The 15,668-nt window shown below is 49.0% G+C and overlaps 1 protein-coding gene across 3 annotated transcripts in view; it reads left to right on the forward strand.

Annotated features, from left to right (window-relative positions):
• PARP8 (poly(ADP-ribose) polymerase family member 8) overlaps positions 1 to 15,668 on the forward strand; it is a 1,351,312-nt gene that overhangs the window by 601,012 nt on the left and 734,632 nt on the right. For all 3 annotated transcript variants that reach the window (XM_069627250.1, XM_069627248.1, XM_069627249.1), the window contains one exon: positions 5,636 to 6,188. In XM_069627250.1, coding sequence (XP_069483351.1) covers positions 5,636 to 6,188 — 553 coding nt within the window. The remainder of the gene's footprint in view (positions 1 to 5,635; positions 6,189 to 15,668) is intronic.

Genomic DNA, 15,668 nt, shown 5'->3' on the forward strand with positions numbered 1-15,668 from the left:
GTCAAATCAAAGCCCAGCAATGTGGTTTACCTCCGGATGGTGGAGGGGTCAGGGCAGGGATGATGCAGGCACAAAAAGGCAGGAAACAATGAGGGACAACTGGCCGAGCATGCCCGTCGTCAGGGCTCAGATCCGGGCCCTTGATTGGCTAGGGCCGGCTCCCGCCTCCCGGTCCAGCTGATTGGGCAATGTAGGTGCAGGCAGCCAATCGTGGTTCTTCATAATCCCAGGCAAGGGCATGGCTCCAGGCCCTAAGTGAGGGCAGCCATCATGGAGAGTCTGAGGCCCAGCCAGCACAGATAAGTAAATGCAAACAGTCAAGAAGTAGTAGAAATGCCGGAGCAGCCCTGCTGCATATGGAGAAAGGGGAGATGTACGAGCCCCTAACACATTAATGCGCTATCAGCGAGGATCACGGCACGCACAAAGCAAGGCCAACAAAAATGCAGATGTTAAAAGCATAAAAGGCACACAGTCGATGTGCTCGTCAAATCAAATCCCAGCAAAGCGGCTTACCTCCAGATGGTGGATGGGGCAGGGCGGGGGTGCTGCAGGCACTAAAGGCAGGAAAGAATTTTTTATTTTTTAATTTTTTTATTTAATATTTATAATGCGCCGGTAGCTCGCAAGCCTCTGGGCGCAGATACAAGGACACAAAAACAGATAAACAGTGACTAGACAGGGAGGATGGGACAACCATATAAATTTGCTCTGAAATAGGCATGGGCTGGGGATGTCATTTATTTGAAGATGTGGGTTTTCACCAGTTTGCGAAAATGGATGTAGTTGGTTTCCAGTCTTAAGTGGTCTGGAAGATTGTTCCAAAGACTGGCTGCAAGGGTCGGAAAGGATCTGCCTAGGCCGCTTTTAAGTTTGTGTGGGGCCGCTGAGATTTTACCAAGTTGGGAAGATCTCAATGTTCTACTTGGAACATATGGTTTAATCCTGGTTTTTAGGTAAGCCGGAGCTTTTCCGTAAATACATTTGTGAACCATGGTTAAGGTCTTGAAATGCACCCTGTCTTCGATTTTCAGCCAATGAAGCTCCCTTCTGGAGTTGCTGATGTGCTCTGATCTAGTTTTGTGCTTAACAATTCTTACCGCATTGTTCTGGACAACTTGGTAGCTTTGCAGACACTTCTTAGTGGCACCCTGGACTAGAGCGTTGCCATAGTCAAGGCGCAACATGATGGTGGCTCTTGCTATAGTCGTGCAGTTGTCCTGTGATATGAAGGGTCTAATAGCTTTTATTAGTCTGAGGTCATAAGCACAGTTTTTTTTGATCTACTGTACTTGGGCATCTGCCCCGAGTGATGCTTCTAGCATCATACCAAGGGTTTTAACCTTACCCAGGACCGGTATGGGTTTATCTTTAATCTGGAAGGACGTGTAGGAGGAAGATAGTTTTGCTCGGGCTGAAGATGAGCCGAATATCATGAGCTCTGTTTTTTTCCCGTTGAGGCACTTCCAATTGGAGTCCATCCATTGCTCCACGTTGTTGTAGATCATGGTAAATTGCTCACTATCTTTCTGATAGTTGCCACTTAATTCAAACACCAGCTGCTTTTCGTCAGCATAGTTTGTAAAATAGGTGTTGATATGATCGAGGACAAGGCATAGGTACCTCAGGTAGAGGTTGAATAACAGTGGTGACATGCTAGCCCCTTGGGGGACTCCGCAGAGGATTTCCTTTTCCAAGGAGAACTTGTCCCCACAGTGCACCCTAGATATCCTATTTTTAGGAAAGACATTATCCAGCCGATGGCTTCATCAGAGCCGTTGGTGGTCTTTTTTAGTGCATTCTGGAGTGGGTTATGATCAAGGAGGTCAAACGCGGTGCTGAGGTCAAGGAGAATGAGGAGACCTGTCCTACCCTTGTCAATAATGCTGAGCATTTTGGTCTGTAGGTCTAGCATGGCTGTCTCAGTGCTGTGGGCAGGGCGGAAGCCCGACTGTTGTGGGTGAAGGGCGTTCGAAGCCTCCACATGTGCCTGGAGCTGCATGGTGGCCATCTTATCCATGATTTTAAGGATAAAGTTGCAGTTGGTTATAGGTCTGAGTTTATTCGGGTCTTGTTGGTCGAGATTAGGTTTCTTAACCAGAGGAGTCACTGTGACCTTTTTGATGACATTAGGCACTTTCTGATCTCTGATGATCTTTGTTAATATAGGGGCAAATATGTCAATGTTGTCCAGTATTATTTTGGGCGGGATGATATTCCCTGCACATGTCGTAGGTTTCATGGAGGCAAGTACCTTAGTCATTTCACTGCGGGTAATTTCTGTGAACTTGAAAGTTTCAATATATGATGTTGCGGTCTCATCTGGCAGGGTGACTGTCGCGTTTTTGTTGGTCAGGGAGTTTGTGATGGAGTCCCTAGCTTTGGAGATTTTATTCAAGAAGGCGATCTGGGTCGAATCACATTCTTCTTGTGAGGGTAGGAAAGGAGGGGTGATGGCTCTGTGTTTTTATATAGATTTTAGAATGTTGAACAGTTTGCTGGTGGAATTAGCGGCTGTAGAAATCTGATCATTATAGAAGTCTTTCTTAGCCTCAGTTATCATGTGTTTATATTTTACTTCACTTTCCTGCCTTAGGGCTTTATTGGCATCTGAAGGGTTTTTTTGCCAAACATTTTCTCTGATTCGTTTGTCCCTTTTTTGTTCTGCTAGTTCTTTGGAGAACCATTGTTGCACGAAAGGCAGGAAAGAATGAGGGACAACTGGTCGAGCATTTCTGTCGTCAGGGCCCAGATGCAGGCCTTCGCTTGGCTAGGACTGGCTCCCGTCTCCCGGACCAGCAGATTGGGCAATGTAGGTGCAGGCAGCCAATTGTGGTTCTTCAGAGGCCCAGGCAAGGGGATGGCTCCAGGCCCTAAGTAAGGGCAGCCATCATAGAGAGTCTGGTACCCAGCCAGCACAGAGAAGTAAATGCAAACAGTCAAAAAGTAGTACAAATGCCGGAGCAGCCCTGCTGCATATGGAGGAAGGGGAGATGTGCGAGCCCCTAACCCATAAATTCGCTAGCGGCGCAGATCGTGGCACGCATGCCGCAGTGACCCCCAAAATGCAGATTTTAAAAGCAAAAGAGGCACACAGGCACTGTGCGTGCCAAATCAAAGCCCAGCAATGCGGCTAACTTCCGATGGTGGAGGGGGCACGGCAGGGCTGATGCAGGCACGAACGGCAGGAAAGAATGAGGGACAACTGGCCGAGAATTCCCATCGTCGGGGCCCAGATGCAGGCCCTTGATTGACTGGGGCCGGCTCCCACCTCCCGGTCCAGCTAATTGGCAATGTAGGTGTAGGTGCAGGCAGCCAATTGTGGTTCTTCAGAGGCCCAGGCAAGGGGATGACTCCCGGCCCTAAGTGAGGGCAGCCATCATGGAGAGTCTGGGGACCAGCCAGCACAGATAAGTAAATGCAAACAGTCAAGAAGTAGTAGAAATGCCAGAGCAGCCCTGCTGTATATGGAGAAAGGGGAGATGTGCGAGCCCCTAACCCTTAAAGGCGCTACCAGCGCGGATCGCGGCACGCACGCTTCAAGGCCAACAAAAATGCAGATGCTAAAAGCAAAAAAGGCACACAGGAGCTGTGCGCGTCAAATCAAAGCCCAGCAATGTAGCTTACCTCCGGATGGTGGAGTTGGCTGGGCAGGGGTACTGCAGGCATGAAAAGCAAGAAAGAATGAGGTACAACTGTTTGAGCATTCGCGTCGTCAGGGCCTCCTTTGCAATGCAAGGAGGGTTGCAGGGTTTGTTAGTGGGATTGAGAGGGGAAAGAGCAAGAGAGCTGTGGTGTGCTGTTGGCAACTTCAGTTCGGAGAAACTAGTCACTGAGCGTAGGTGCTTTGTTTGGTAGCCACCATGTAGTGTTTAGGCGTGATAGTGTATGGTTTGTTTTCATGTAGGGTGTTGTGAATTCTGTGCGGTTTGTTTTGGTGTAATGGCATGGTTGTGTTAAGTTGAGAGTTTGAGAGCGAGTATGCAAAGGGGTGATTTTTTTAGTACGGTTCGTTAGTGGCAATACATTTCCTACACCCAGAATTCTGACTAAAAGCAGCCAAGATGGAAGCCTTGGAATGAAGCTCTCCGGGACGTGGTGGGCCCAGCCGAAATTATAACGTCGGATTGTAACAAAAAGTTGTGAGAGCTTTCTACTTATCTAGAGTGTGTTTTTCTGGGACTTTTGAGTTTCTTACTATGTTTGGCCCCCCATGAAGCCTACTATTTCCTCATAGAAACCTCCCCGGAGGTATTCCATGCACCACTTGTTTATGGCTTTTGCCTTCAGAGTTAAGACATTTGGTTCTCCCTCCCATCCCTAATGAATTGCTACCTTTGGCTTTCTAGTTGTGGTTGTATCTCGTGGGTGCTACCTACTTCTGTACCTGAGTGTTGTTTTTCACAAGGTTAAAATGAATTAAAAAAAATAAAAGCAACCCATTTCCCACTCCCTATCAGTCATTCTTGTGATTATCTCTGAGAGCAGCAGCGAGCAGAACCGCAGACAATATAGTCCCCACAAACCTATCCTAGAGCATGGCAGGGGGTGCACACACAGGCTTCACAGTTTGGGCTAGATGTGTAGCCGGCAGGACCCACTCTGCAGGGCCAGTTGTAATATGTGGGTGCCTTACAAAATTGGGCTCAATTCCACTCTGGCTAACCTTACACAGTTGTGCTAAATGCACACTTTGGTTACTTTAGACAGTAAGACTAGAAGCAAAGTTTGGATTACCTTATACAATTGGTTTAAATGCAGACTTTGAATACCTTACACAATTAGGATGACTGCAAACATTGGTTACCTTACACAATTAGGCTAATTGCAGCCTCTGGATTACCTTATACAAATACAAGCATACTATTAAAAGCTCTAATAACCCACCCATTTAAAGTAAGGCACAGAATACCCAGACTTTGCAAAGAAAGGGGGTTCTCTTTGTCAAAGGACAAAGGGAGACATACAATAGTTTCTTAAGCGTGAGGCTGCACCGACCTACCAACACCCTCGCCCCAATATGGAGTTGCCGAGGAGCCAGCCCAGCATAAATACTGAGCGCTCCCTCAGCATCTTTTTGCAGCTTTCCCAGCCTTGCATGGCTTATTGGGAAAGCTGGCTTGGGAATTGCATGTTTGTAAGCATGAGGCGGTGCTCCTGTGCCTCCAAGCGCATACAAACAGGATGGGGCACTTTGTTATGTCCCTGCATGCATACGCAGGAGCCAGGAAACACTTGCTTCCTTGCTCTTGCTTGTGCTACACAGGAGCTGGAGCACTGGGAGGAAACTACAGGACTGGGACAGAAGGGAAGTTAATTCAAATATGTGTATGGATGTGTATATGAGTGCATTGTGTGTAATGAGCGAGTGTATGATGATGGGTATCCATGTGAATGAGCAAGTGCAGGCTGTGTGTGAATGTTGTATAATAAATTAAGTTCTCCATTCTGTCACCCTCTTCTCCTCCCCCGTTCCCTCTATCAGAGCACCAGCTTGTCTGTATGGGTGCCTAAGAAATCAATAAATAATCTTAAAATAAAAACATTGTTCTTTACATGTATTTATGTATGTAAATATGTGCCCCCAATTCTTCTAATTATCTTCTCTCTTTAAATTGTCTCAATACATTTTAAGGTCGCCAAGTTATCCACCACCTGGATGTGGTAAAAATAAGTCCAAGTTGAAAACCGAAGATGAGTGCATCTCCAAAACTCACAAGCTGCTCAGAAGGACTTGTTCTAGCACAGTAAAGGCTGAAGATGGCTGTTCTACGAAGTCTCACAGAAGCTTTGGTCGTTCTTTGTCGAGTGACCCAAGGGTTGAAGAAGCGATGACTTTAAAGCAACACAAACTCTTGAATCGCCCGTGCTCCTCGGTTGTTAAACAGGAAGACTGCATCACTTTAAAGCCACACAAACTTCTCACAAGATCGTGTTCTGGGGATCCTAGATGTGAGCACAATAGCACCTTGAAACCCCATAAACCATTGAACCGGTCTTATTCCAGTAACCTTAGAATGGAAGAATTAGATGGACTTAAGAACCACAAGTTACTTAAGTCTTACTCTAATGTCCCTACATCTTCTAAAGGTGAACTTTTCAAGGAACCCATTACAGAGGGCAGAAGGCTCTCTCTTACCTCAGGGTTAATTGGCATCTTAACTCCATCTTCATCATCGCAAGCTGCTGTGCGTATCTTGTATTTTTTTATTTGTTATTAGACTGCATAAGTGAATACAGTGCTAAATGTCATAGTCTATTTCAAAGCATGCTAACTTTATTTTAATGAAAAACGCTAATTTTATGGTAATGTGATAGAGAACCTAATCATTTATTGAAATAATTATTTTTCAGCTGACTACAAACTACTTGTTTGAGCCTGGACAATACTCTTCAGTAAGAAATGTCCTACGGTCAAAGGTGCAATAGCATTTGTTTCTCTTCCACCTTTGCCAGTTTTATGAGATGTGATGAAAATACAATAATTGGTAATAAACAGATTACCAATCAAGTCAGTGCACTTCAGGAAGCACGTGCAGATCATCCTTTTGAAAGAATATCATTCCACTTGTGGATTGCTCCACTAGGTCCTATCCCTCTGCTTCCAGAGCACCTGTCATCTCCATCTCCCCGAACCCATGCCAGATAGATCTGCTACCTTCCTACCCTACCTATACCTCCCTAGTTTGGGCCCCTATGTACTGTGCAGCAGATACTACAAATGTTCCAGCTAAGCATCCATGTTTTTCTCATTGCACCCTCATGAAGGCAGAAGGCCCATTCTTCTCAGACAGTTTATTGGGTCATCTATTCACCCAAGAGCTAGTCACTTCCGGGTCCAGTAGAGGGCGTTGTTTCCAGTCACCTGCAAGAGAAATTAAGTGCGAAAAATACAAGTACCAGAATCCTTAGAGACATAATATTCAATTAACCTGCTACACCTGAAAATTAACCAAATCAACGATGGCCCTCTTTCATTCTGCATCTGCTGTTCAGTCCGTGCCTATTGCTTCTGTGGATAAACAGCCTATTTTAGGAACAGGTCTAATGATAATCAAGAGAGAAAAAGAAGCACTTTAAACTCAGACCTAAATTCAATTGTGCAGGTATCACTCCCCATGGTGCTTCCAGAGAGTGTTGACTCTCAATGTCAGTGTCCTGTGTGTAGTTCAGTGACTGACATACCCAGTACAGGGATCTTCATTTGAAATTATGGTCACATATTTTATTACCAATAGGTCCACTCAACACTTCATCATTCTGAGGTTTACAAAATGAGTAAAATTAACTAGGATATCAATATGAATTGGTAATCTATGTATAGTGCCAAGATACCCCCTTGTGGTTCTATGTGATAATATTGGTGAAATAAATTATGTTTCTAGAACAATATTTATTTCCTGATACCAAAATGCACTTCCTTCATATTGTAGGACTGGGTTAGTGTACTAAACTAAATCCATCCCTAGAATATTTGAGGAAATATTGGATGATGGATGGCGTTCGGGGAGCAGTTAGGAATAAAACAGCATGAATATGACTGGTAATACCTTGGCTATCCACATATGAACCTGTCATAGACCAACAATGTTATGTGTTCAGATGACACCTTTAGTCTGAGAAGAAGGCGATTACTTTTGGCAATCTACTGTAATCAACATTCCCTTACTCAATCAGGCAAGGTCCCCATCTCATAAGACATAATGGAAGATGTTGGTTGGCAGAAGAGTTGATCTATTTGCTCATTGAGATACACCAACTCTTTGATTAATTTCTAATAGTTTGTGAGATCTTGTCCTCTCAGAACCTGGATCTAAATAGAAGCCTTCTTTTTGAGTTTAAAACTGTGCAAGGGCCTACATGCATGCGTTCCATCAACCTGGAGAAAGAGCATGCAAGGCAGGCAACATGATTGCTGTGTTCTACATATACAAGCAAGGATAATTATCCTTGAACACTGATAATTATACACATGCAAGCATGAGTAATTATCCCAGGATACTGATAATTATACCTTTTAGGAGTGTATGTCCAGACTTTGGCACTGTTTCTTGTGATCATTGTCTCTATGGCTCACAAGAGGGAACTACCAATTTTTAGATTACCTCAGAAGGTTGTTCCACTCTCCTTATGAGTGGGTGCTCATCGCTGCTATTTATTTTTGTAATTTGCATAGTAGGTCTTTACTCCAAAGGACTCATTTGCCTGCGGAAAGAATTTAACATGCAGCCAAATCTTGCTTTTTGGCATGGCTCTGCTGGTCTCTTAAAATAATAGAGAGAATCGCTAATTCTACTCCTTTTCCATTATTGCCCTAATATGTATGGAATATATACACCTATCTAAGGAGCAACTATACTGTACATAGTGGATACACCAAGAGAGTTACAGGTAGAGTGTGGCGGCAGCTGAAGTAACTGGTATGGGTATGGGTGCAGGAGAGGTTTGAGCTCCTGGGCTCCTTGAATTATTACGAAACTGCAGTATCATCTCTGCCATTGTCTGTTAGTAAACAATCTCCACCATACACATTTGGATTCTCAGATGAAGCAGTGGAAACTTTAATTTTGCTTCACATTCAGGGCTCTCTCTATTTTGTATCCTGATGTAGGAAACTTTGATCTTGGGCCATCTAGTCTTCTCAGGGAACAATCTGAATTTCTGGTAAATAGTTTAGCAGAAATGTGTTTGCGCTTACGCAAAAAGAAGTGGCTGGGGATCTACCTTTGGGTTCGCATGGAGGCAATTAATTCACTCTATTGAAAAGTGTCTGCTTATGTATTAGCACCCTTGCTGTAGTTCACAATGATTTATATTGATTACTGCTGCAATCACTTCACTACAGTTTGAGCCCACAGACACACAGACTGCATGGGGTGCTATTTTAGGAATTCATGTTAGGACTATTTGATTTGTTCTCTTCTTTTGAGAGGCTTCATATCAATTGTGATCTTGAAGTGGCTCTCAGTGTTAACTCACTAGACCTTTGAACTGATAGTCACCAATGATTTTGAACTGGTGGTTCCTTCGGTGTTCACTGCCTCTTTTACTTTGAGGGTGCTCAGTGTGTTGCTCTGGCAAGTTGTGTCAGAACATTTGCCACTGAGAATCTGTGCCTGCTTATGCATCCTTTAATGCTTTGTAAGGTGTTATCAGTTTCACATGAACAAAGAGATAATTCATGGAATTTTATCACAAATCATCTTTCCGAATGTGAGGAAATGCTTCGCCATCTTGTCGGCAAAGTACATTTAAAATGTTACTTGGCCATGACTAATGCTATGCAGTTATCTAGTGTATGTATAGAGGTCTATGTGAGATAAAACAGGGTGGATAGCAGCAGAGTTCTCCAGCATGGGGTCTGGCATGGATTCACATGCTCATGAATATTCCCCGTCGTCGGACTGGTAATCCTCGGTAAAGAAAAAAATCAGTATCAGTTTCGTTTCTGATCTGTCTTTCTTAGTAGTAACCAATCACTGATCTCTGGGTCATACTGCCCCCAGCCAATGACTGCCCTCTACCCAAGCCCCTCCCCTAGCAGCCATCCTCAGATTTTTACCACACGTTCAAGTGTTGGGAGTCCTCGTGTTTAGCTCTCGAGCTTTTACTGCGTTTTCACGCTTTTTCAGGAGATTTTTCTCATTTTTTCGGTTAATCGAGCCTCAAGCTCCACCGTTTCTACTTCCGATAACGGGGACCCGTTTCGGAATTCTACTACGCCCCTCAAGGGTGAAGGTTTCGTCGAGTTACGCTTCTTGGAGGATTCCAGAAGATCTGTGGCCTACCTCAACGGACATGGCCCAGGACAAGGAAAGCTCGACGTCCGGATCCAAGCGGTTGAGGAGCTGCCCAGGATGCGGATTGCAAAATGTTTTCAAGGAGGATGAGCATTCGAGATGTCTCTACTGCCTTCATGAGGACAAGATGCACGTGGAGAAGGACTGTGCCTTCTGCAAGAACCTGTTGGAACGGACCAAGCAAGATCGTCGTTCCCGCCTCGCCGCCTGGCTGGAGAAGGGCACAGCAGGTGAGAAGGCGAAGAAAAAGTCTGAGCGGTCTTCTAAGTCCTGTGAGGGCGCCCCGGCGACGTGGGCCCAACAGAAGGCCAAGCACTGCGAGTCCGCGGACCCCGGGAGCGCCGAAAGGTCAGGCTCCTCGGCTGCCAGGCAGGGCGCGACTTCCCCGGCACGATCAACCACGAGCCAGCGCTCTGGTTCGGGGGAAGAGGAAGTCCGAGAACCCGGGTAAGCTTCTGGAGAAGCCCCGGTCGATCTCGAAGGGAGCCGAAGGGGAGCGAGGCGATGACCCTCCACCCAAAGCGACGGACCAGGACGCACCTAAGGTGGTGAGGGCCTTGATCCACCTGGCAAAGGCCTCTATCGAGGTTGTCACAGCGGCCCTGGTGAAGCCGGCAGAGGCTACGCCAGTGGAGGCGGCCTTGGGGCCCAGAGTTTCCCTGCTGCCACGGAGGGAATGCTCTTTCCAGACCATCGTTAAGACCCCCGTGAAGACCCCGGCGGAAAAAGAGGGGGGGGCGGTGGCCATTACAGACTCAGATTCAGCCTCGGTGGAAACCGTGAAAGGCCTCAATGAGAGGTTCATTGGCCTCAACGAGAGGTTCGAGAAGGTTCGATCCCAGGGGACGGTTCCCGCTGATGTGATTAGTGATAGATAGAGATAGTGGATAGAAGATAGTGACGATGGCGACGACGAGGGCCCAGTGGAGCAGCCATCCCATCCGTCGCAGCCATTACCCGAGCCCCAGGATAGCTCGGCGGCCATTTTGTTGGCGATCCAATCCTTATGTACTGAGATAAGGACGAGGTTACCACGGACCCCGATGGAGGATCCAGAACCAGGCCCGTTGGGAAGCACTCCGAACAAGCGGAGGAGAGTCCACCCCGCTCCGCCCTTCATGCCCACAAGGCCTGTGGACCCCTCATCCCCCTCGCCGGACCCTAGAGAGGATATGACACAACGGACATCCCGTCATCACCCCCCCTCGGGCTTCTCCACCCGACGAAATTGGCTGTTTTCATGCCATGATAACCAGGACATCCGAGCTCTTCCAGCTCTGCCCTGAGGAACAGAAAAAGGAAGGGTTTCTTTACCAACGACGAGAGGCCAAGAGAAAGACCGTCCTTGCGGTGCCGTTGCTCGACGACATCTGGGACGAGGGGCTGGCTATCCTCAAGAACCCTTCCACGACACCCGCCAAGAAGGACAGGTACGAGGAGAAGTACCGGGTCCCCGATGCCGCCCCCTTGTGCCTCAGGACCCAGCCCAGGCCGGACTCTGTCGTCTCGGCAGCAGCCAAGAAGAAAGCAGCGGGTGCGGCGGATTCAACTTCCACTTCCCCGCCGGACAGCGAGGGCAAGAAGTTGGACTCCATGGGACGAAGAGTCATCTCGTCGGCAGCGACGACGATTAAGGCGGCCAATGCCTTAGCGATTGTGGCCCGTTACGACAGGGAGCTTTGGTTTAAGATAGCTCCTCTGCTAGACTTCCTACCGGATGACAAGAGGGCGGAGGCCCTACAGATTCTGCAGGAAGGAGAGGTGGCGTCGGATCACGCCATAATGGTGGCAACAGACATTGCCGATACCGGATTTCGCCAACTGGGCAACGGGGTTTGCCTCTGACAACAAGGCTGGCTCAAGGCGATGGACTTTCGCCAGGACGTCCAGAACAGAGTTTTGGACATGCCGTTCGACGGCAAAAACCTGTTTGGAAAGACGGTGGATGAGTCCCTCCAGGCCATCAAGACAGACACGGAAACAGCCCGAGCCCTAGGAGTCCTTCAGCAACGGCGGCCCTTTCGGAGCTCTGGAGGCAGACAAGGAGCCTCCAAGGGATCCAGTGGCGGCTCTTCTACTTACCGCCAGGCGGCCCGCTCCTCGTCCCAGAAGGCCTACAGAGGCCACGGCAAGCAAGGAGGGTCTCACCGCCGTCGGCAAGGAGGCCAGGGCGGCAAGGCCTCTTCCAAGCAGGACTGAACCGGCCGTTGCGTCGGGCCCCCACCGAAGCACCCCGGTGGGAGGCCGGCTGACGAAGTTCGTCAGCGTGTGGGAGTCCATCTCCACTGACCGTTGGGTGCTGGACACCCTGGCCCGCGGACACTTGCTGGAATTTCAAAAGAAGTGTCCTTGCATTCCTCCCGTGGCCAGGACGGAGAATCACGTCTCTCAACTGCAGTTGGAGGTAAGGGCGATGCTCAGGAAGGGGGCCATCGAACTTGCCCCCAAGAGGCTCCGTTGCTCCGGAGTATACTCAAGATACTTCCTCGTCCGAAAGAAGACAGGCGGTTGGCGCCCCATCCTGGATCTGCGTTGGTTGAACAAGTACATCAAGGCACAGAAATTCAGGATGGTCACCCTCCAGCACGTGCTGGGACAGCTGGAGGAGGGCGACTTCCTATCATCACTGGAGCTGGAGGATGCTTACTTCCACATCCCCATTCTAAAAGGTCACAGAAAGTTCCTCAGATTCGTAGTCCAGGGGTGTCACTACCAATTCAGAGCCCTGCCGTTTGGATTAAAGTCGGCACCCTGGGTGTTCACCAAGTGCCTCGCACTGGTGGCGGCACGGCTGCGCCTGCAAGGAATCCACGTCTACCCCTACCTGGACGACTGGCTAATCAATGCAAGGTCAAGAGAACTCGCCGTCGAACACACAGCGAGGATCGTCCGCCTGCTCACGGAGCTGGGATTCGCCATCAACTACCCCAAATCCCATCTGGTCCCGTCGCAGCTCGATACAGTGAAGTGATTTGCTTCTCCTTCGGAAGAAAGGACGAAGGCCATTTTGGGCATGGTGCTTGTTAGCCAAGGAGGTGGCCAGAGTGAGGTCCATCAAGTCCCTCCTCGGGATGATGTCCTCGTGCATCTACCTTGTGCCCCTTTGCAGACTTCGGATGCGTCCACTACAAGAGTTCCTCGACACCCGCTGGATTCAAGCGGCGGGCTGCTTTGAAGACAGGATCCCGCTCGACGAGGAGTTCCTTCCGTCGGGGGCGATTCTATGGTGGGGTGCCCGTGCGCACCTCTCGGCAGGCATGGACTTTCAGGCCCCAGCGTATCAGGAGACGGTAACGACAGACGCCTCCCTGGAGGGATGGGGGGCCCACACCAGAGATCTCCACGCAAGAGGCCTCTGGCTCCCGGAGGAGAGGTCTCTTCACATCAACATCCTGGAGCTATGAGCTGTGTTCTGGGCGCTCAAATCGTTCCTTCCATGCCTCAAGGACAAAGTGGTGAGGATCTGCACCGCAATACCACCACAATGTTCTACATCCGGAAGCAGGGAGGGACCAGATCCCCAGCCCTATCCAAGGAGGCCCAGGATCTGTGGCACTGGGCCGTTGCCCAGGAGATGTTTCTGGTTCCCTTCCACCTAGCAGGTATAAGAAACACCATCGCCGACTCACTCAGCAGGGAGCTGCGCTCGTGCCACGAGTGGGAACTACGCCAGGAATAGGTGGATCGGCTCTTTCAAAAATGGGGCAAACCCCAGATCGACCTGTTCGCGACGGCGACAAACTCCAAGTGCCAGAGGTTCGCCCAGCCGAGGAGCATGGGCAATGCTTTCTCGTTCCCCTGGGACGGCCTGTTCCTGTACGCGTTCCCCCCGTTGCCGTTGCTGCTCCGTCTCATCAACCAGCTCAAGAGGTCCAGGTGCAGGATGATCCTCGTCGCACCGGCGTGGCTGAGACAGATCTGGTTCCCGGACCTTCTGGACTTGTCAGCGTCCCCACCTATCAAGCTGGCGACGGACGCAGATCTTCTCTCCAGAGAAGGAGGCGCCATTCTCCATCACAACCCGGTGTCGCTCAACTTGCAGGCTTGGCTCCTGCAGCATTAGAGTTTGGAGGATACGATATCCCGGCTGACTGCAGAGAGGTTCTTGCAAAAGCCAGGGCGTCCTCAGCTCACAAATGTTATGGACCTAAGTGAAAGAGGTTCTCTGTCTGGTGCCGTGCACAGAAGATTAACCCTCTGCGGATTACGGCCCCTCAAGTATTGCCGTACCTACTGTCGCTGGCCAAAGCTGGACTGGCTCACGCCTCCATCAAAATACATCTGGCTGCCATTTCCCAATACACCAGAACTACAGGATGGGCGTCCTTGTGGTCTCATCGCCTGGTGAAGGAATTTATGAAGGGACTATTCCGATTATTCCCACCGGTGAAGGCCCCTGCCCCGGTGTGGGAACTCAACGTGGTGCTGACCAGGCTCAAGGGGGCCCCATTCGAGCCTATGCACTCGGCGCCGTTGAAGTTCCTGTCGTGGAAGACAGCATTTCTTGTGGCCATCACCTCCGTACGACGAGTGGGAGAGATCCAGGCCCTATCTTGCAAGCCTCCATACTTGACTTTTCATGACACGAGGGTGGTGCTGAGGAAGCACCCCTCCTTTATGCCCAAGGTGCCGTCGGACTTCCACCTCCACGAGCCCTTGGTGTTGCCAGTTTTCTTCCCGTCGCCTTTGTCTCCGGCCGAGAGGACTTTGCACTTGCTGGGTGTGGCTATAGCGCTGAAGTTCTACGTGGACCGCACAAAAAGTTTTCGGAAGACGTCACAGCTGTTTGTGAACTTTGGACCTGTGAATCAAGGGAAGGCTCTCTCGAAGGCTTCCATTTCCAGATGGCTCTCCGGCTGCATCATGCACTGTCACCGGTTGGCAAACCGACCGCTGCCCGGCCGTCCGAGAGCCCATTCGACCAGAGCGATCGCTGCTACCACGGCGTTCCTGTCTGGTGTGCCCCTGCTGGACATCTGCAGGGCTGCTACGTGGAGGTCGAGGCACACCTTCACGAGATTCTACTGCGTCGATCGGGACTCCAGGGAGTCCAAGCAGTGCTGCGCAACCTGTTCGCTTAAAGGTGAGTCTGGTGAGGAGGTAAGAGATGCTTAATGTTGAGTTGTTGTATTGCTTAATGTTGAGCCTGTTGCCACCTCCCGTGGTTGTGCATGTGTATACTGCTATGTATTCTTATATTCATGAGCATGTGAATCCATGCCAGACGCCATGCTGGAGAAGGAACAAGTTACTTACCTGTAACTGTTGTTCTCCAGCATGGGTCTGGCATGGATTCACATGCAAACCCTCCCTCCTTCCCCTCTGCGGCTCTTCACTTGGTCATACTGCCACTATACGTGCTACCAAATCTGAGGATGGCTGCCAGGGGAGGGGCTTGGGTAGAGGGCAGTCATTGGCTGGGAGCAGTATGACCCAGAGATCAGTGATTGGTTACTACTAAGAAAGACAGATCAGAAACGAAACCGATACTGATTTTTTTTCTTTACCGAGGATTCCCGGCCTGACGACAGGGAATATTCATGAGCATGTGAATCCATGCCAGACCCATGCTGGAGAACAACAGTTACAGGTAAGTAACTTGTTCCATCTGTAGTATAAAATATGTATAATAGCCAATGATCTTTTATCATTTATTTTGTTTACATTTTCCAAAGATGCCTAAAAATCATCTACTACCCACAGTGTGATTACCTTGATTGTGGCTCATATCGCAAAGTGACACCTAGTTTACCCACAAACTAATGCTATCAGTAAAAGGGATTGTGACATTCCTGGATCAGTACATCCTTGCCAGTGTTTTGGCGATATCCTCAACTCCTTCTCACTCATGCATTGTATGTATGATTG

The sequence above is a fragment of the Ambystoma mexicanum genome, chromosome 6p (assembly GCF_040938575.1).
Source record: "Ambystoma mexicanum isolate Mex_15411 chromosome 6p, UKY_AmexF1_1, whole genome shotgun sequence".
Taxonomy (NCBI): domain Eukaryota; kingdom Metazoa; phylum Chordata; class Amphibia; order Caudata; family Ambystomatidae; genus Ambystoma; species Ambystoma mexicanum.